The sequence below is a fragment of the Podarcis filfolensis genome, assembly GCF_964270895.1.
Source record: "Podarcis filfolensis genome assembly, chromosome: 7".
Classification (NCBI taxonomy): Eukaryota; Metazoa; Chordata; class Lepidosauria; order Squamata; family Lacertidae; genus Podarcis; species Podarcis filfolensis.
Window position 1 is genome coordinate 87,380,104 of NC_139603.1, and position 21,905 is coordinate 87,402,008.

At 48.1% G+C, this 21,905-nt stretch overlaps 1 protein-coding gene across 1 annotated transcript in view; it reads right to left on the reverse strand.

The window, feature by feature from the left end:
- Positions 1–22: 22 nt before the first annotated feature.
- ARC (activity regulated cytoskeleton associated protein) overlaps positions 23–21,905 on the reverse strand; it is a 393,423-nt gene continuing 371,540 nt past the window's right edge. Inside the window, exon 2 of the mRNA XM_083622178.1 lies at positions 23–2,416. Coding sequence (XP_083478304.1) covers positions 815–2,035 — 1,221 coding nt within the window. The 5' untranslated portion in view covers positions 2,036–2,416 and the 3' untranslated portion in view covers positions 23–814. The remainder of the gene's footprint in view (positions 2,417–21,905) is intronic.

The window sequence follows — 21,905 nt, forward strand, 5'->3', positions numbered from 1 at the left end:
TATCTTCCCAAAATCTCACCCTTGCAAAGCCCTATCTTCCCAAAATCTAGAATGTAGAGGAGCAAAGCATCAGGTTCATGGCCACTCTTGAATGTGTGGCCGATGATCCTTCTGGAGCTGAAAGACCTGAGTGCCCAAGTCAAAGCCAAAGAGAATCCAGAGGTCCACTTGGAGATGGAAACATGAGAGTTGGGTGAGAGCAGGGAATGGGTTAATTTGATGGCTGAAATTCCTGCTGAAGTCCTTCAGGACCTCCCCAAACTTGCTAAAAGTTCCCTTCCCCAATCTGTTTGGAGCTCAGCTGAAAAGTTGGAAGAAGCAGGAGAAAGAGGGGAAACCAATAGCTTTCAAGAGAGTTAGTGAAAGTCCACTGATGGTTCCCAGAAGCGGGGAGGAGAATGTCTGGAAGGAAAAGCACCTTGAAGGAAAGGACTGATGTGAGCGAGAAAGAAATCCTTCTGTCACGCCCGATGAAATTCCCTGGGAAGCTGTGCCCCAGGAGGTGTGGCTGCCTCTGCCACGACGAAGAGGCTGGTTTGTCTTTCTGACATAGTCCAGTCCTTGCAATGGCTTTTTAAAAAGAAATCCTCAAAAGAGCCATCCATTATCCAGCTTGAACCATCTTGAGTGATTCAGGCTAGCCACGCTCTCAGCATGGTTGATCTTGAAGAAAATTAGATTTTCCTCCTACCGGTCATTAGGCTGAGTGTATCTTCAGACCCACCATGGCTGAAGTTCTCAGATGAAAGGAAACTGCCTTCCTAAATAATCCACCAACCCCCTTCTTTGTCATACCTGTTTCACACTACTCTGTTCATATCACTGTGGTCGGGACGGAAACCTCGGGTTGAGTTCCATCACTAGCAATTGGGCTGGCAGTGGTGGAGGGAGGGAGGCTTTCCAACGAGTCCCTTAACTCAGGGGTCCTCTGGGGACTGGGCTCCTCAGAGTTGTCAAAGTTGACCTCAACTTCCTTGCCCCTCTGAATCAGTTGTTCTAAAGTTTTGGGGTAAGGGTGGCTGAGGAAGCGTTTGAGTTTGGGCTGGAGGGTCCCTACCACGTACTGGATGACCTCCTCCTCCTCAGCATCAACGTAGAGGGTCTGGTACAGGTCCCTTTTGCGCCAGAGGAACTGATCTAGGGGCTCTCCATCCTTCTGAGGGAGATCCAGCTCTCTCTTAATGGCATCCCTGGTCAGGGTGCCCTCGCTATACTGAAGGAACTCCTTCTTGAACTCCAGCCAATTCTTGACGGAGTCCTGCTTGTACTCCCACCACTTTTTGGCCGGCCCGTTCATGTGGTTCTCAATCTGAGAAAGCCAGTACTCCTCAGTGCCACCCACCTGCTTCAGATAGTCCTCCAAGTGAGTCAGGAACTCCCTGGGGTCCTCAAAAATCTGGGTCTCCACTGGGGAAGGTGGAGTATCTTCTGAGACAGAGACCCACTGGTAGGAATCATGGGACTGAGGCACGATAGGGACATCCCCAGTAGGAGGAGGTGTCAGGGCATACATCTGGCTCATGTCTAGGGCATAATCATAAATCTCCCCTTCACTGGGCCTGATCTCTGGGCCTCCCACCCCTACTGAGACAGTCTGCCTGTGGTTGTCTCCATGGCAGTACTTTGCCCCACCAGACTCGAGCCGGTCAGCCCACTTCTCCAGGCGGAAGAACACTTCCTTCCAGACATTCATCTCTCTCTTGACCCACCTCTCCAAGTGAGCAATGGTCTCCTGGCATCTAGACAGGCAGGCCTTGATGGACTTCTTCCACCTCTGGTTCTCAGCAGCCGAAGGGACATGGTCCTCAAGGTTGTTCTCAAGTTTCCCCACCGACTTCTGCAGGCCTTTCAGCTCCCGCTCCACCTGCTTTGACACCTCGGTCAGGAGGTGCCGGTGGGTCCTCCTGACGTGGTCTAGCATCTCCGCCCTGCACTTCCCTATCTGGAGGATCACATTGGGCTTGTTGTTATTGGCCACGCCGCGGTGGCCCTGGAAAGAGTGGAGGTTCACCTGGTTGATGTTGTCCAACTGCATGTTTCCTAGCTGTGGGTAATCAAGCTTTCGCCCCTTTGACAGACTCTCTCCAAAAGTCGCAACCACCCAGTCCAGAAATGGACTCCCTGTTTCCCCTGCAAATTACAAACACAACCAAATCAAGAAAATCACCCTGGGAAGTCTTGCCGTCCAACTGCCCTTGTGCTACAGCCAAAGTCGAGGACAAAAAAAGTTCTCTTCAGTGTCTGGTCCTTCCTCCGTCTCCCAGGAATCCTTAATCCCCGAGCTGAGCTGTTGAGAACTTCCCCAGCAAGCGGTGATGCTCTCCGCTGTTGCCTGTGTCGTTCCTGCTGCTGCTTCCTTGCTTTTGAGTCTTCCTAGAACTTCACACTAACAAGTGTCTGAATCTCTCTCTCTCCTCTGCTTAGCTGGAAAACAGAGAGCTATTTGCTTTCTCTCTGTGATGTGCCACTAGCTCAGACGGATCCCTATACTTATACACCACACACCTCCCTATGTGGGTGTAGCCAAGCCTCTGTGCTCATCGGCATCTTGCTGCTGATTGGAGGAGAAAGATTCAGTGGAAAACACAGCTCCTGGCAAGCATCTCTCTCTCCCTCGCCCTCCCCGGCTCCCTTTAGCTTCTCCCACCCCCTTCCACACACCCCCAGACTTGAGGCGAGAATCACTTTAAAGGTTCTGGAGACAGTTGGATGGATGGATGAGTAATTCCTACCTTTTTCTCATCACCCCTCAGCTCCCCCTTTCTCCCCCTCTCCACTCCGCCCCAAAAGAAAAGGTCTTATTCATCTCCCGACCCTTTATCCAGAAAGGCCCTTTTTGCAAAGGTCCTCAGACCCCGAAAGACCCCATGACACGAGGGAGATGGCTTAAAAGCTCCCTGTGTCACATACGCTCTGCTGGCCAGCTGTGAGTTGCTCACCCACCTGCCCCCACACATGACACACTCACCCACACCTGTGCAACCCCTCATTATTAGAGGCTAAGGGGTCAATGGCTGGGCAAAGTGGAAAGGGACATGGTTTTATTTTCCAAATGGGAGGTGGGAATTTTTCCTCCAGCCGTTTTCTGTTATGCAATCGTAACCATATATGGGGGGGGGTTGGAGGGGGGAGAGCTGTCAATATGCTGCAGGTTAAAACCGGGGGGAGGGGAGTCCTACCCTTTCAGGGTTTCCAACCAATTAAGTCCACCCATCGCAAAGCTTTCCAGTTACTAAGCTTGAATCAGTAGCTTAATCACACGGTGCAGCCCACAGACGCAGATGAAGCTCACACTCGTTGATGAAGCAGGAAGCCGAACCATAAAAGGACACCGGGGGTTTATATAACCAGGAGATAAAGAGATTCCCTTTCTGGAAAAGGAGATTGAGGCAGAGTGTGTGTGTGCTTCCCCTCCGGAACTCCAGCCCGTCATTCAGATGCCGGGCTGGGATGACAGGGTGGTGATGATACATTTTTAGGATTGGGGGGCTGCTCCCTGGAACTTACTAAGCAAGGTTGGAGGGTTATGTAACTTGGTGAGTACTTACCAGGACACCCCCTCCCTCCTACCCACTCCCCAAAATGCACGATTTGCTTAGCCTCTGTTCTGGATGGAATCAGTCGATCAAAAATAACCACACAGCTGAATTTGCATTGGGTCTTTCAGGTGCCCCTGGAGGAGCACAGAGTCTCTTTTATCTAGGGTGGTCTGGTTGTGGGGTGACAGGTGGCCTAGGTTTGCTAGGGAACTGAACCTGGCAATTTCTGCTTTGCGAATTTTCGATACAGGTTGTGCCCTTTGCGATAGACTCTTAGGCATGCAACATCTGATTTGGGGAAGGGGTGTTGGAGTGAAGGATTATTCTGTAGAGTTTAACTGAATTCCAGGTCCCTCTCTCTGTGTTTTTGTTTTTGTTTTGTAGGGGTCTCTGAAAATGTGATTTTTATTCCCTGGGGCTTTTGAGAGGGAGGTGGACTATGTGGTGGGTCAGAGGTGGGTTCCTATGCCAGGAATTGAACCTGGAACATTCTGAATGCCAAGCAGGTGCTCTTCAACCGAGTTAAAGCCCTTCCCCGAATACACAGTTCGCATGTGAAGAGAGTGATGAATTAACATCGGAGGGAGAGAAGACAGGGAGAGACATCACATCCCACACCGGCTACAAACCCAAATCTGCAGAAGGAAACCCAGTCAAAGGTAAAGGGACCCCTGACCATTAGGTCCAGTCATGGCTGACTCTGGGGTTGCGGCGCTCAGCTCGCTTTATTGGCCAAGGGAGCCGGTGTACAGCTTCTGGGTCATGTGGCCAGCATGACTAAGCCGCTTCTGGACAACCAGAGCAGCGCTCAGAAACGCCATTTACCTTCCCGGCAGAGTGGTACCTATTTATCTACTTGCACTTTGACGTGCTTTCAAACTGCTAGGTTGGCAGGAGCAGGGACTGAGCAACGGGAGCTCACCCCATCACGGGGATTCGAACCGCCAGCTTTCAGATTGGCTAGTGTTTGTCCGCAGACAGCTTCCGGGTCATGTGGCCAGCATGACTAAGCTGCTTCTGACTAACCAGAGCAGCGCACGGGCCCCTATAATCTGGAACCCTGAGTGGACAGATTTCTAGCTTATGTGCATTCAGCATGCTTCCCCTCTGCTGCAAATATGCTCCTAATGTCTCATAGACACCCTAGGACCAGGCTGGGTGTGAACGGTCCCATTCTATCTCCACGTGCTGCTAATTTTGTGGAAGGAAGAACACCCAACACAGCTTAGGAGCTCAGTTATGAATTCTGCATTTGTGCCATTACTTTTGTTGTTGTTTAGTCATTTAGTCGTGTCCGACTCTTCGTGACCCCATGGACCAGAGCACGCCAGGCACTCCTGTCTTCCACTGCCTCCCGCAGTTTGGTCAAACTCATGCTGGTAGCTTTGAGAACACTGTCCAGCCATCTCGTCCTCTGTTGTCCCCTTCTCCTTGTGCCCTCCATCTTTCCCAACATCAGGGTCTTTTCCAGGGAGCCTTCTCTTCTCATGAGGTGGCCAAAGTCTTGGAGCCTCAGCTTCAGGATCTGTCCTTCCAGTGAGCACTCAGGGCTGATTTCCTTCAGAAAGGATCGGTTTGATCTTCTTGCAGTCCATGGGACTCTCAAGAGTCCCAGGAACATTAGCTGACTCGGCTAAACCCCTTCGTGTTACAGAATTGAGACTCCTTAAAGGGGCAGCAAAATAGATCAGGTGAACACACCTAGTGAAATGGATCAATTCACCCAGTTTTAAAATGCCATAGGGATTTATTCCAGATGTGCACCTCAGTGGTTGCTGGACAGATCACTTTGGAGGCAGCAATACTTCTGAATACAAGTTGTTAGAAACCACAGGAGGGAGAGAGGGCTCTTGAGCTTGAATCCTGATTTGGGGCATCTGGTTGTTCACCATGAGAACAGGATGTTGGACTAGATGGGCCATTGGCTTGATACAGCAGGCGCTTAGAATCATAGAATTGTAGAGGGATCCCAAGGATCATCCAGTCTAATCCCCTTCAATGCAGGAATCTCAGTTAAAGCATCCATGACAGATGTCTATCCAGGACAGCTGATTATCAGCTCCACCTGGTAAGCAGGCTGAGACCCTACCTGCCCACGGACTGCCTTGCCAGAGTGGTGCATGCTCTAGTTATCTCCCACTTGCATTACTGCAATGCGCTCTACGGTGGGGCTACCTTTGAAGGTGACCCAGAAACTACAACTGATCCAGAATGCGGCAGCTGACCTGGTGACTGGGAGCGACCGCTGAGACCACATAACACTGGTCCTGAAAGACCTACATTGGCTCCGAGTACGTTTCCAAGCACAATTCAAAGTGTTGGTGCTGATCTTTAAAGCCCTAAACAGCCTCTGAAGGAGCATCTCCACCCCCCATCGTTCTGCCTGGACGCTGATGTCCAGCGCTGAGGGCCTTCTGGCAGTTCCCTCATTGTGAGAAGCAAAGCTACAGGGAACTAGGCAGAGGGCCTTCTCGGTGGTGGCACCCGCCCTATGGAATGCCCTCCCACCAGATGTCAAAGAGATAAAAAACTACCTGACATTTAGAAGGCATTTGAAGGCAGCCCTGTTCAGGGAAGTTTTTAATGTGTGACATTTTAATGTCTTTTTAATCTTTGTTGGAAGCCGCCCAGAGTGGCTGGGGAAACCCAGCCAGATGAGGGGGGTGTACAAATAATAAATTATTATTATTATTATTATTATTATTATTATTATGCTCAGAAACCTCCAAGAAAAGAAAACCTTATGTTCTTTTCTAACAAGTCAACTGTGGACTCTTGTCTGAGACCAGGGAGCTTCAGGAATCCAGTGTTTGTGAATTCCAGTATGACATGAGCTGATTCAGTCTTTTGCATCAATGTGCATATTTGTTAATTGCACATAGAAAACTCCTCCATGGAGCTCAAGGTTATCCTTAACCACATTTTATACTCACAGCAACCCTGTGAAGTAGGTTGAACTGAGAGTAAGTGACTCATTAAAGGTCACCCAGTGGGCTTCATGGTTGAGTGGTGCTTTGAACCACATACATATCTGTGACTCCTAATGCAGATTTCAAAATAAAACAGGTTTCAGAGACTGGTGTAAGAACAGGTGTGAAAGAAAAACTGGATTGAAAATAGATTGGTCCAAATGAGAGCCTTCAAATCCTGAAATGGGTGCAAACCCTGAAACATACAGTTGAGCCTCTGCTTACCTTAACTGTGTGATGCTGGCTAATGTTGCGCCCATTGCACAGGCAGGGAAAACTGAGGTTTATAGTGAGTGACTTCCCTAAGAGCGGTCAAATCCATTCACAGTTGACATAGCATTTAAATTGATGACTCCACTGCCTGTGTCCCAACTCAACTGAGATTTGCTATCTCTTCTTGAGGACCATCTCAGAAAGAAGACGGAGAGGTAATATGATGGCCATCTTCCCGCACTGAAAGGGTTGCGTGGCGAGTTCCCATCTCCCTCCAGTTGAAATAAAGACATGTGACACAATTATTTCAGGGTAATGGGCTAAATAAGGCCACAACTTTATTGGTTACAGGTGATGAGCGGTATTGGCTTAGGCATTGGTCCTAACCAACTATACTGACTCCAGCCCGTCTTCTTGAAGTCTGGGAAGGGTTAACCACCAGTAGGGGGAGTTCTGCTGATGCACATCAACTCCCCTGGGGTCACGGATAGGGGGCGTGCCTTAGGCCCTCACCTCCATAGGCTTCGGACAGGGCCACACCCCCTGGAATCCTTTACCGGACTACCCTTCAATATGTGGGGCAGGTGATGGCACTACCTCCCCTCGTCCATCTACAGAACAATACCAATGCCTAACCGCCAATACCAAGAAAGTTGTGACGATTTGCTACGAGGTAGGCGAAAACCAAGTGGCTGGTGCCAATTTGCCAAGTGGGAAAAATTCCTACCAGGCCCCTCAACGGCGACCAACCAAGGTCCATAGTAAGGTCAAGGAACGAAAACCTTATAGGGCTGGAGGGTGGGAAACAGGAACAGCTGGAGGCGGCAAAAGAGGGAGATCCCCGGCCATGCCTGCGTTAAATAGGGCAGGCCATGCCCCCAGAGCCAGCCGATTGGCTGGCCAGGGGGTGACACGGCCGGGGATTCCCTCAATCGCCCACAACACCACCTCCTCTGCAGGGCGGAAGCGGCTGTGTCACATGACAGAAGGAGCAGGCTTGTTTTCTGCTGCTCCCCGAGGGTAAACCCAGAACCAATAGATTCCTATTACAAGAAAGGAGATTCCAACTATATATTAGGAATAACTTTCTGACAGTAAGAGCTGTTCAACAGTGGACTCCCTCAAGAGGTTGTGGGTTCTCCTTCATTGGAGGTTTTTAAACAGAGGTCCGATGACCACCTGTTAGGGATAATTTAGGAATCCTCAATTCTTTCACTTTTGCCCATCCTCCTTCCTCTACCAGTTTTGGCGCCATTCCAACCCCTTTCTCTCGCATGCTGCTTTTGTCTCTCAAAGGGGGAGAGACCGCAAATGGAAGAGGGCTTTCCTTTTGGGTTTCCTGGGGAATATCTGGCTGATACCATGGCAACTGTTCCTCCAGCGCTTCTAATAAAAGGAAGGTGAGGGAGACAGAAATGGAGATGGATGGAGGAGCCGGAAGTACCAGGAAGGGAAGAGAAAGGCAGATGGCAGATTGACAGAGAAAAGCTGGAGGGAAATAGACGGGTTGCAGAGAGTGTGGAAAGAGAAGTGGGGCAGGCAGATGGAAGCTGGCTCAGAAAAACTGAAAACAGGGCAACGGGAGCAATTAAAAATGATTTATTTTATTTATTGCATTCAACACCCCCCCACACACACACCTTCTCCTCCAAGGGGCGTAAGGTGGTTTACACAGTTCTGCCCCTCATCCTTTCAGCTCCACAACAGCCCTGTGAGGTAGGTGAGACTGAGGGATGCAGTGACTGGCCCAAGGTCACCCAGTGAGTGAGAACTTGAACTCTGGTCCAGTGGTGTAGCATGGGGCAGTTGCCCCCGGTGGAAAATTGTTAGGGGGCGCAAAATTTCGACACCCAGTACTGCCGCAATACAGCCGTGTGCTTCCATCGTTGAGCTCCGTTGAAAACGGTGCTTCCATGTGAACCAGGAAGTGACCGCTCCAGACAACACAACAACTCTTCTTCTCCTGTCTCTGTGACTGCAGTCTCCTGGGTGACACAGATGCAGTTGGGTGTGAATGTGCATGCATACTCTGTCCATTTCCCTCCCACCCCCTCTGTGCAGCCCCGAGCTCTGGCAACCCACGCAATGCCACTGCCGTGGTCTCCCAGGTCCTAGTCTGATACTATTTGTTCTACTACTCTCAATGCACGCCTGGTCCTGGGAGGGGGGTGTCAGTAATGCTTTCCAAATAAACTGAGTCTGTCAGCTGTCTCTCCCCCGGTGTGTCTTCTTCCTGCTGTTCCTCTTCCAATATTCCCCAGCTTCTCCCCTCTACAGCCTCTAAACTGTGACCTTCTGCAAACCACTGTTCTAAATTTATACTGTTCTCCTCTTCCTGGGAAGCTTCAGGAAAAGAGGGGGGCGGTGTGGCAATCACACAGGGTCCCCGGACGTTTCACCATCTATTGATCCCTGTGCCACCACTTTATTTCTTGCTGCCACCACCCAGGCCCTACCTGGTACAATACTGAGTCCAGTCAGAGTTAAATTGGAACATAAACTTCTGTTTATTTATTACAGTTTAACAAGCGTGTGGTTTCATAAATGGTATCGGTCAATTACAAATCATAGGGTGCCTATCAAGACCTTTAACTTCCGCTAAACCGCCAGAAGGCTCTCGGCGCTGGACATCAGTGTCTGGGCTGAACGATGGGGGTGGAGATGCTCCTTCAGGGATACTAGACCGAGGCCGTTTAGGGCTTTAAAGGTCAGCACCAACACTTGAATTGTGCTCGGGAACGTACTGGAAGCCAAGGTAGGTCTTTCAAGACCGGTGTTACATGGTCTCAGCGGCCACTCGCAGTCACCAGTCTAGCTGCCACATTCTGGATTAGTTGTAGTTTCCGGGCCACCTTCAAAGGTAGCCCCACGTAGATCGCATGGCAGTAGTCCAAGCGGGAGACAACTAGACAATACAAGAGTCGAAACATGAAAATTGCACTACTATCCAAATTTTGCAATATAGTTCCCCAGCCAAGTAACATGTACGAAAAAGAAAGAAAAACATGCTGAGGACAACGTGTGCATGAAAATGCATATGCTAGTGAAAATAATATACAGAAATCATTATTGTCAGAGCTACCCTAGGTCCCAGCTCACAAAGGACCAACGCTGCTTCGTTGTTAAGTACAAAAGTCTTTATTGAAGTTCAGTTTCACTTCCAGAGCCGCAGCGCACAGCTCTACGTCTCAACTGTCAGACCGCTGATGCTCCGTCTGAGTCTCCTCCCCCTTGACACCAATTTAAGATTCTAGCCTTGCTCCACCTTTTCCGCTGCTCTTTCCTCCTCTGGGTCCGCCTGCCCGCCGGGGTCTCGCCCCTTCTAGCCTCCTCTGAGGCTGATTCCCCTGAGCCGTCTCCCTCCCTCCGGCGGGCTTTAGGAGCTGGTTCCCCATCCGGGTCTCCTGCTGTTCCGCGCGCCTGCACATTTGAACTTGGCGCGCGCGCCCAGCCAGCAGCTTTCCTCCTGACCGTTTCACTGCTGCTGTCACTGCTTCCCCCTTCGGGTGGGCTAGCTGCAACTGACCTCCCTTCCGTTCCTCCACTCTCCGATGGAGGCGTGGTCAGCCCTGACTCCCTCTCTGGAGGAGACGCTGGCCCTGACACATGTGACTCTTCCCCCCCACTACGCTCTGGTGGGGAAACTGGTCCCGATCCTCCACTGCTGTTTTGGGGTTCCCCTCTGGCTCCTTGTTTCTGGTGCGTCCCCCCTGGGACCCCCCTTGCCCTGACCATCGGCGCCCCCTTCTGGGAATCTTCTGATTCGCTGGAGAAGCTCATGGAATCTCTCGGGCCACTGTCATACTCCCCTACGCTGCCCTCGGATTCTTCCCCTTCGCTCTCCATTTCCTCTCTCCCCATTGCTCCTGCTCCTGATTCCCTGACAATTATGTTAAGGGAAATAGTTTTGCAAATAGGTGTATATTGGAAGGGACCCTGAGGATCATCCAGTCCAACCCCGTGTAATGCAGAATATGCAACTCTCCCATACGGGGATTGAACCTGCAACCTTGGTGTTATCAGCCCCATGCTCTAGCCAACTGAGCCAGCCAGTCGACATCTGAACATCAGGTGAAATTTTCACTAAAATACTGAGTAATTTCCATGAGGATTTTTTTCGGCGGAGAAGGAATTAGAAACCAGTGTTGAAAATGAACATAGGACTGGGCGGGAAGTAAAACCAAGAAGCCAAAATTGACAGTTTCACCAATTTCTAGTGTCACTGTATTCCTTTAATTACCATTGTATGAGATGGAGAATGGGGAAAACTCTGCCACTCCCTTTCACATCCCTGTCACCACCCCTGTTGTTGTTGTTGTTTAGTCATGTCCGACTTTTCATGACCCCACGGACCAGAGCACGCCAGGCACTTCTGTCTTCCACTGCCTCCCGCAGTTTGGTCAAACTCATGCTGGTAGCTTCGAGAACACTGTCCCACCATCTCGTCCTCTGTCGTCCCCTTCTCCTTGTGCCCTCCATCTTTCCCAACATCAGGGTCTTTTCCAGGGAGTCTTCTCTTCTCATGAGGTGGCCAAAGTGTCACCACCCCTAGGTGCCTCCATATGGTGGTCTTAGAGAAGTCATGTTTTCAGTCTTTAATCTGCAACATAGAGACAGTAACACTGAGTTATCTCACATGGTGGCTCTAAGGATTGCAGTAATTTATATGTAGGGTGCTCTGAACTCTGTTGTCTTATTTGTTATGTGCACATTTATTACATTTATAGACCAACTTTATCTTCCAAGGAGTTCAAGGTAGTGCACATGGTTCTCCTCCTCCCCATTTCATCCTCACAACGACCCTGTGAGGTAGGTTAGGCTAAGAGATGGTGACTGGTCCAAGGTGAGCTTCATGGCATAGTGTGGATTCGAACCCTGATCTCCCAGATTATAGTCCAACACTCTAATCATTGTGCCACACTGTCTCTCTGTCACAGTCTTATTGTTCTCTCCAGGATCACACAGTGATTTCGTGGCGGATGCAAAACTTGAACTCGGCTCTCATAGATTATGCACCACATGTACATTTTCACCTCCCCAAGAGCTTACACTTTCCTCCTCCGTAAACACAATTTTGGCTCCGAAGGACAAAATCTCCGCTGCCAAAGGAATAGTTTTCACAAAGGGGTACGTCCCACATGCTAGTAGTTCTGCAATTGTCACCTGGAAACTGAAAGAAAACTTGACCCAAAATAGCTCACAGTGTCAATTAGGCAAGCTAACTGTACACTCTCAAGCAATGCTTTTGTGGAGGGTAAATGTCATGGAATAGCGGGTAAGGCATGAGGCTAAGAAAATGCATAGGTGGCTATAATATTTAATAATAAAAAACCAACAATAACAACCCCTTTTGAGTTATAGACCAGAAATACAGTTCAGAATGTCTTAGGCCATAGAATGTTTTCTTTGGCTTGCGCCACTCAAAAGTTTAACCCATGCTGATATTTGTTCCACTTCTGTCTTCGAGATGCAAGTGGCCTATTGTCCCTCATTGTCAGACACCCACACCTTCCAGGCAGGGGTCTACCTGAGAGATGAGTGGGTGCAGAGCTCAGAGGCTGAGCTTAAACATGATGGCTGAGAGCAGCTATGATTTACATTCATTGTTATGGTTGCTATTGGCGCAGCGCAGATGAATGGCAGCTCCAAAGTTGCTCTCCATCACACACTTTTATTTCAAGGGTTTCGGAGCAAACATTTCTAACACCCCCGAGACTGTTTTCCCCTTTAAGAAATTCTCCCCTCGGTCCATTGAAATTTGCCATCTCCTAATTTTCGCAGCGGGCGGACGAGTGGGCAGGGATAATATTAATGAGCTATTGATTATGATCCACTTATAATCACTTGCCTGCCGTGCTCAAGCCAAGGGAGGTTTAATCAAGAGAAGCAACAAACCAATTTTCCTTATTAGCTTTGTGCCTCTCTCTCTCTCTCTCTCTGGTGGAGTGACTTGAACCCAGAGATTGCACGGTAATAAAATGAGGGTATTAATTCAGTAATAGAAATGTACCATCACATGCAGAGTGCATTAGCCTAGAATATTTGCATTTGCGAGAACACTTTATTTTAATGCAAAAGGCAGGGATTGAATTATGGTTCGTTCTGTTTACGAAACAAATGTAGTCTTCTGCTGCTTTTGCAGAAGTGGGATGCTCTTTTGCTGATTTGGGATTTCAACACCTGTTTTTGGAGTTTTTCTGTAAGGTAGAATCATAGAGTTGGAAGAGACCACAAGGGCCATCGAGTCCAACGCCCTGCCAAGCAGGAAACACCATCAGAGCACTCCTGACATATGGTTGTCAAGCCTCTGCTTAAAGACCTCCAAAGAAGGAGACTCCACCACACTCCTTGGCAGCAAATTCCACTGTCGAACAGCTCTTACTGTCAGGAAGTTCTTCCTAATGTTTAGGTGGAATCTTCTTTCTTGTAGTTTGGATCCATTGCTCCTTGTCCGCTTCTCTGGAGCAGCAGAAAACAACCTTTCTCCCTCCTCTATGTGACATCCTTTTATATATTTGAACATGGCTATCATATCACCCCTTAACCTCCTCTTCTCCAGGCTAAACATGCCCAGCTCCCTTAGCCGTTCCTCATAAGGCATCGTTTCCAGGCCTTTGACCATTTTGGTTGCACTCCTCTGGACACGTTTCAGTTTGTCAGTGTCCTTCTTGAACGGTGGTGCCCAGAACTGGACACAGTACTCCAGGTGAGGTCTGACCAGGTGCATTAGCACACACCAAATGACAGAATATGAATATTTTAAATCGGGCCTTGGAGCCAAAAATCGGCTTCCAAGCCTCTGTAACTATCCTCTATGACTCCCCTTAGACTTTACCTCCTTCTCAGCTATACAGTACACCCCCTCTCTCCAGATCACCTTCTCACCATACTTTTTTTTACTGTTCTTGAGTGCTTTTGCCTGGCTAGAATGTGTCCTTGAAATGGGACAATGCCTTGTGCTTGCCTAGATGGAGGGAACAGAGAAGTGTGTGGGTGAAGGCAGAAACCAGTCTACTGTACAAAGGCAAAATTTACATTCATTTTTTCACCCACCGATGACTCTCGCCCTACACTTGTGTGTCTAGTGGGCTTCCTACAAATATATGAAGACCCCCCCACACACACACACCTGCTTCAATGATGCTATTGTTGGTTGTTTGAAAAAGCTCCGTTGCTACATCATACTATGCTTTCAACATCCAATAACCAAATCAGGTAGTTGACGCCATCAAAGTCCTATGGGAAGTCCAGCAGAGTGCAACAGAACTCTGTGATTCCCAGCAATTGTCATCCAGAGCCATACAGCCTCTGACAATGGAGACAGACCGTAGCCATTGCAGTGACCGGGCATTGATAGCCTTATTCTCCAATAATTGGTCTAACCACCTTTTAAAGTTGTCCAAGGTGGAGTCTATTACTACACCTTGTAGCAAAGACTTCCGTAGCTTCACTGTAAAGAAGGACATTGTTTTCTCTGTCCTGACTCTTCCACCATTTTACTTCACCAGATGAAGAAACATGGTGGCTATTTGAGACTTGGCACAGAAAGATGGATCAGCAAAGGTCTTCCAGGTACTCAACCATGGGAACACCTTACAGTAGAGTTTCAGATTCAGTGAGTACTGGGAAGATGCTACTAGTGCCCTTTGTTGTTGTTGTTTAGTCATTTAGTCGTGTCTGACTCTTTGTGACCCCCTGGACCAGAGCACGCCAGGCACTCCTGTCTTCCACTGCCTCCCGCAGTTTGGTCAGACTCATGCTGGTAGCTTCGAGAACACTGTCCAACCATCTCGTCCTCTGTCGTCCCCTTCTCCTTGTGCCCTCCATCTTTCCCAACATCAGGGTCTTTTCCAGGGAGTCTTCTCTTCTCCTGAGGTGGCCAAAGTCTTGGAGCCTCAGCTTCAGGATCTGTCCTTCCAGTGAGCACTCAGGGCTGATTTCCTTAAGAATGGAGAGGTTTGATCTTCTTGCAGTCCATGGGACTCTCAAGAGTCTCCTCCAGCACAAGAATTCAAAAGCATCCATTCTTTGGCGATCAGCCTTCTTTATGGTCCAGCTCTCACTTCCATACTAGTGTTCCTACTCAATGCCATATGACTGCTTCTGCACACACATCCTTAAAAGTAAATAGGAGGTGCAGGAACTCTGATCCTAAACCTCTGATGTCTAATGGCTAAACAGTGGTACCTCTGGTTGCAAACGGGATCCGTTCTGGAGGTCCGCTCGTAACATGAAAAGCCCGCAACCTGAAGTGCCATATCTGCATAGGTGCGTGGCACGAATTGGCGCTTGTGCGCATGCGCGAAGCGTGATTTAGTGCTTCTGCACATGCACGAGCGGCGAAACCCGGAAGTAACCTTTTCTGGTACTTCCGGGTCACTGCGGGACACAACCTGAAAAAACGTAACATAAAGCAAACGTAACATGAGGTATGACTGTACTCATGTGTGAGAAAGGCTTTGGGAGAAAGCTTTGAGGTACAATCCATAGCTGCCACCTAGCAGGAGAAGAAAAAGCTAAGGAGACAGCCCTACCCAAATCCAGAGTGGAGTCTCTAAGATGGTTGAATGGCATCTTGTACACCTTCTTCTGGCAAGGTTTGCAGCCAAGCTGGTGCCAGATGTATTGCTCCGCTTTTCTTTGGTCCATATCAGCAAGACATTATTGCCTGGGCAGCCGGGGGCCTCCATACACACTGCCCAGGCTTGGGAGAGGGCAGGGAACTCAATTCTTCGCTTTCACCAGCCCCCCAAGTGCTTTAAGGCTCCCATGGCTGCTGTTTGCATCAGAAGGAAAGCTCCCATGGGTGGTAAGTAGGGTCTGGTTGTGGGAAATGGGTAAAGCCATCTCACCTTCATCTCAATCCCTACTCTAGAAGCTACTTCATACTGAAAAATAGATTATTTAATTGTTGATGGCTAGAAGTTGTGGTGGATGCAGGTGGAGCTGTGGGTTAAACCACAGAGCCTAGGACTTGCCAATCAGAAGGTCGGCGGTTTGAATCCCCACAATGACGGGGTGAGCTCCCGTTGCTCAGTCCCTGCTCCTGCCAACCTAGCAGTTTGAAAGCACGTCAAAGTGCAAGTAGATAAATAGGTGCCGCTACAGCGGGAAGGTAAATGGCGTTTCCGTGCGCTGCTCTGGTTCGCCAGAAGCAGCTTAGTCATGCTGGCCACATGACCCGGAAGCTGTACGCCGGCTCCCTCGGCCAATAAAGCGAGATGAGCGCCGCAACCCCAGAGTCGGCCACGACTGGACCTAATGGTCAGGGGTCCCTTTACCTTTACCTTTAGGAAGTTGTGATAATAACCTAAGAACTTGAGAAGAGCCTGCTGGATCTAACCAATGGCTGATCTAGTCCAGCATCCTTTTCTCACAGTGGCCAAGGAGGTGTCTGTGAGAAACCTGAAAGCAGGATTCAAGCACGGGAGCCCTCTCCCCTCCTCTGGTTTCTAGCAGCTGGTATTTAGAACTGTGGAGGCAGAGCACAGCCATTGTGGCTAGTAGCCATCAATAGCCCTCTCCTACATGAATTTATCTAATCTTCTTTTAAAGCCAACTAAGTTGGTGGCCATCACTTCCATTTGTTTCAAGGCAGCATGGTTGGAGTTGCCCTCCAAAAACTGAAGGGCGCCGCCCATCACTGTAAAGCAGCTCAAACTTTAACTTTGCCACTCATCGTTTTATTCACAGTAAAGCACAGAGACCTCCTGAGAACGTGCGTAGCAGCAACTCCACATAGAATCAAGGCTGAGATCTTGACAGAAACAAATACTTTGGGAAACAAAACCTCTTATCAATGCAAAACCTTGGTTCTAAAATTTAATTTTGTCAACTGAAAGCCTTCTTTTTTTTCCCAACCTATTGAAAACTACAGGAGTAGATCTGTCTTGGAGAAAGAGGATTATAATTTGCAATCTGCAGAGAAAGGTTGAGTCACTTTATTGAAGTCAAACTTGTGAATTGTCTCCCCGCTGACAATGCATTTTTTCACTTCCCCTGCCCTTCAACATCCTGGAGTCATAGGGTATTCAAACCCAATCCTTCACTGTGTCTCTGTGCAAAGTATTCTCTCCAGCCCACCCCCTTTCTGCTTGAATCTCCTTTCCCAAATCATTCTCTTGACTTCCTGCCATTTCTCCATTCTGAAGGCAAATAGAATCATAGAATCGTAGAACTGTAGAGTTAGAAGGGAGCCTGAGGGTCATCTAGTCCAACCCACTGCAATGCAGGAATCTCAGCTGAGGCATCCAAGACAGATGTCCATCCAACCTCTGCTTAAAAACCTCCAAGAAAAGGAAGTCCACAACCTCCCAAGGGAGACCAGGCCACTGTCGAACAACTCATACTAGGTAACCAAACAAACCCCTGTGTTGCAAAGAGAATGTCAGCAATGTCTAGGTAACACAATGACCATGTACATACGCAATAGACAATCTTTTATAGAATTCCTTCAAACAGTGACTACATTATTACATGAGCACTGTTCCACAGCATATGATATTTTCATTTACATACATTCATTCAAAATAAGATGGGTTTATGAAGCAATTCTATATCCTCCCACCACGCTGACGAAGAATTCCACGAAACAGTAGTCAATATCCAGAATCACTGTTCACTGTTGGACATCATATTTGCTGAATACACAAAGCTTCACAGCTTGTCTTTCATTGTACAAAGTCTGGTACCTCGCTTCCTTTAAAGATTTTCAGAGATTTTGAGTCTAAGGATTTCATTTTGTACTTGTTATGGTTTGAAGATTCCTTATTGCGTGTGTACATGGACGTCATGTTGCCTGAACAGCTCATACTATCAGAAAGTTCTTCCTGATGTTTAGTCAGAATCTCCTGTCTTGGAGCTTGAAGTCATTGGTTCAAGTCCTGCCCTCCAGATCAGGAGAAAACAAGTTTGCTCCATCTTCCATGGGACTGTTCTTGAGATGTTTGAAGATGGCTATCCTATCTTCTCTCAATCACCTCTTTTCCAGTCTGAGTATACCCAATTACCTCAACCGCTCCTCATAAGGCTTGGTTTCCAGACCCTTGATCATATTGGTTGCCTTCCTGCGTCCAGACTGTCAATATCCTTCTGAAACTGCACTACCCAGAACTGTACACAGGACTCCAGGTGTGGTCTGACCAAAGCAGAATAAAGTGGTGCTATTACTTCCATTGATTGGGATATTATACTTCTGTTGATACATTAGATTTGATTTCTTTTCTTTTTTTGGAACATGCATATTGGTTGTGTGTGTACAGTGATGGGATGGATTTTGACAGTTCTTTCCCACCCCCTCAATCAGATGAAATCAACAAAGATAATTGCAGCCTTTGGGTTTCCAAACTCCTGTAGCTATTCCGAATACAGTTGGATGAAATGTTCTCCCTTGGCTGTTTGCTCAAATGCCAAGGTTTTAGGGAATGCATATTCCCAACTTCTCGGGTGTTCAAGAGGCCCAGGAACATATGCTGTGAATCAGGAGGAATTTATCCCTGTGTCTTCTGTCAGCACTATCAAAGTGATGGTCTGTCTGTCAAATATAAACTTCTGAATGTCTATTCAGAAGAAAATAGCAGAAAGAAAAATATTTGGGAGAAAATGTCACCCCATTATATCAGGACAAATTCTTCTTCTTCCAGGGGTAAAAGGTAAAGGGACCCCTGACCATTAGGTCCAGTCGTGTCCGACTCTGGGGTTGCGGTGCTCATCTCGCTTTATTGGCCGAGGGAGCCGGTGTACAGCTTCTGGGTCATGTGGCCAGCATGACTAAGCCGCTTCTGGAGAACCAGAGCAGCGCACGGAAATGCCGTTTACCTTCCCGCCAGAGCGGTACCTATTTATCTACTTGCACTTTGATGTGCTTTCGAACGGCTAGGTTGGCAGGAGCAGGAACCGAGCAACAGGAGCTCACCCCGTCGCGGGGATTCGAACCACCAACCTTCTGATTGGCAAGTCCTAGGCTCTGTGGTTTAACCCACAGCGCCACCCGCGTCCCTTTATTCCTGGGGAAAGGGGAGCAAATTCTTAACAAAAGGTTTCTCAATGTGCCAGCAGATGACTGTTTGGGGGTTCTGTTTCATCGGCTGCAACATTCTGTTGCAGCATGTGGGGCACATTGCATGCTGTCCATTGCCAGTGTTTCTGAGGCTAAGATCACAGGACAATAGGAAGCTGCTGTATACTGAGTGAGAGCACTGGCTCAGCATTGTCTACTCTACACAGACTGGCAGCAGCTCTCCAGGGTTTCAGGCAAGGAGTCTCTCCCAGTCTTCTCTTCAGGTGCGGGGGGTTGGACCTGCAAGCTTTTGCACGCAAGGCAGATGATTTACCCCTGAGAGGTGGCTTTTCAGGTTGGTCCTGAGACCGGTTGCATAAACTCTGTGACTAAACAGCCAAGTATTTAGAGTGCTCTGTGGGGAATGATTATGTAGCTTGCTGGGGATCCATAACCCCACACCTCTGCCCTCCTTCTTTTGTATCCTCTCCCTCTGTGATTTATCTCCGCTGTCCAGACAGTAAACATTTTAATCCATTGTTCGCCTTGCTTTTGTCAACTAAACAGTGGGTTCCTCTGCCCAGGTAACCTCCCCGCAGACTCTGCTGGCTGAGCACAATGCTCAAGAAGTCTCATTTTTTTAAAAAGCAAGCAAACAAACAAACAAACTCCCTTATAATTAGAGTGAGACTGTGTTCCATTTATTAAACCTTTCCTGGATGTGCTTTTTGGCTACCTCTCTCCAGGGTTTAATTGGGTCGCTGGGATTTGCCAGCATTCACATTGGAGGTGTGCACCTCTGACCATGTACAGAATGCCTGGCCTGGAGCAGTGAGTAATGAGAGTAATGAGACCTGGGAATTGCAATAAAAGGAGAATGGCCAAAAGATCAGGGGGCTCCTGTTACAGATGGTGTTTTGCTGTAGCACCTTTCTTTTAAGGAACACAAACAATTGGGAAACACTTGGCTGTGAGCGCTCCAATTGGAGAACAGTCTTTACTAAAGGGCTTTGAAGACACTCAAACTCAGGACGCAAGGGAGAAACGTGCTAAGAGAAAGGCACGCTTGGCAAATCCACACAGTGATCAACTCCCGCCCGGAAACCAATGTCCCCACTGTGGAAGGAGCTGTGGATCCAGAATGGGCCTCCACAGTCACTTACGAACTCATTGTTAAAACCGTGTTTATGGAAGACTTTCTTACTTGGCTACGATTGATCGCTGAAGAAGAAGAAGAAGCTCTGTTTTGCATCCAGAAGGTTCAGCCCCAACAATGTCTCCATGTTGGGCTGGGGTTGCTCCCTGCCTGAAGTTCATAGCTGTCAACTTTTCCCTTTTCTTGTGAGGAATCCTATTCGGAATAAGGGAATTTCCCTTTTAAAAAAGGGACAGCTTTGGCCTGAACCCCTGCAGAGACCCTGCCAGTCTGTGTTGTCACTACTGAGCTAGATGCAGTAGCAGCCTGACTCAGTATACAGCAGCGTCCTCTGCTGCTATGAAATTAAATAAGCTCTGCTATTATCTATCACACAGTGAGAAATTGTGGAACAGGCTTCCTGCCAAATGAAACATGATGCTGGCCACGTAGTTCACCTTTGCATTGTTGGGTGAATGACCAGCCATCTGAATCAGGATGTATGTGAGTGGGGTGACACATGGGAGATTTAACAGGGGGCTTCGGTGATCCTGGTTGGAACTCACTCGCACAGGAGGCAGTGATAGCCACCAACTTGGATGGCTTTAAAAGAGGACTTGGCAAATTCATGGAAGAGAAGGCTACCAATGTCTGCTAACCACAATTGCTGTGCTCTGAGTACCACTTGCTGGAAACTACAGGAGGGGAGAGAACTCTTGTGCTCAGATCCTGCTTGCGAATTTCCCCTTGGCCACTGTGAGAACAGGATGCTGGACTAGATGAGCCATTGACCAGATCTAGCAGGCCCCTCTTAGTTCTTATGTGTTGAAGTGTGTGAGCAGAATCAAGGCGGTGATGAGATGGGTGAGTGGGGGTTTGCTTTCAGCAAGCTGTGCCCGCCTCAATTCCGCTCAGAATAATTTGAGCAGGGATGCTCGTCGATCCAAGCATCCTTGCTTCAACTTCTCGACCCACCCCTAGCTCATACGCGCAAACACTGGTTTTTAAAACAACAACACACAAATTGGTGTGATCACACGATCACACTTTTCTGTGCTGCACGTGCAATGATTAAATTGCAGTGCAAAGAAAGAGGGAGGGGAGATAATGCGTGCACATGGCTGCGCCATTAACCCAGACTCCTTCCTTGTGCTTTTGTGACCTGTAAAGAGAACAAGGGAGGGAAAATAGATATGGACCAAAAACCTAATGGACCAAACACATGAAGCTGCCTGAACAAAATCTCTACGTCAGTTAGGAAAGACTGCTGTGCTGCGAACACCTTCGTGCTGTTTTGCAAACAAGATCAGGGACTTCAGATGAAAAGAATTGAGATCAAGAGAATTTTATATGCCTCCCTTGGAACAATTGGGGTCAGGGCCTGGGGCTTCCAGCTGACAGGCTATATACTGCAGCCTCCTGCCCCTCTTGGTTTAGAAGCGAAGCAACCCAGTGTTTCTTTGATTTGTGGTAACGCCTCTGTGTTCTGTTGTATTGAATAAACACATTTTTAAAAGGAAAGAAAAGATGGCCTGAGCTTTTTCCTTTTCAAAGGAGGGTGGAAGGAGAGGGGAGGTAAAGAGGGAAGAAGTTGAATTATTAAGTCTGGGGAAGAGATGTGAGAATGGAAGGGAGCAGACAGCGTGGGATGTGTTTATGGGTGTGAGGGAAAGACAGACGGACTCCACTGTTTCTTAGCCTCCTCTTTTTATATGCTAGCAGCCTCTCTCTCTCCCTCTCTCTCTTCATCCCATCCCTCAGTTTTTGGAGATGGAGAAGGTGAGTGGGAATATGGAGAGAGAGAAAAGGGGAAAAGCAGAGAGCTTATTATCCTCCCACTTGGGGACCAACAGAAATATCGGTAATTGAAGTACATTATTTAAATAAAAAGAACATTCTAAGAAAAAAGCATGTCTTTATTATGAAGTTAAAACGACAACGCTGTTGGAAATATAAAATAAAGAAAAAAAGGGGCAAAGCAGTATAAAAACATTCAGTATTTCCTACTGGGCTGTTATTTTAACTTCATAATAAAGTATTGAAATTACAAC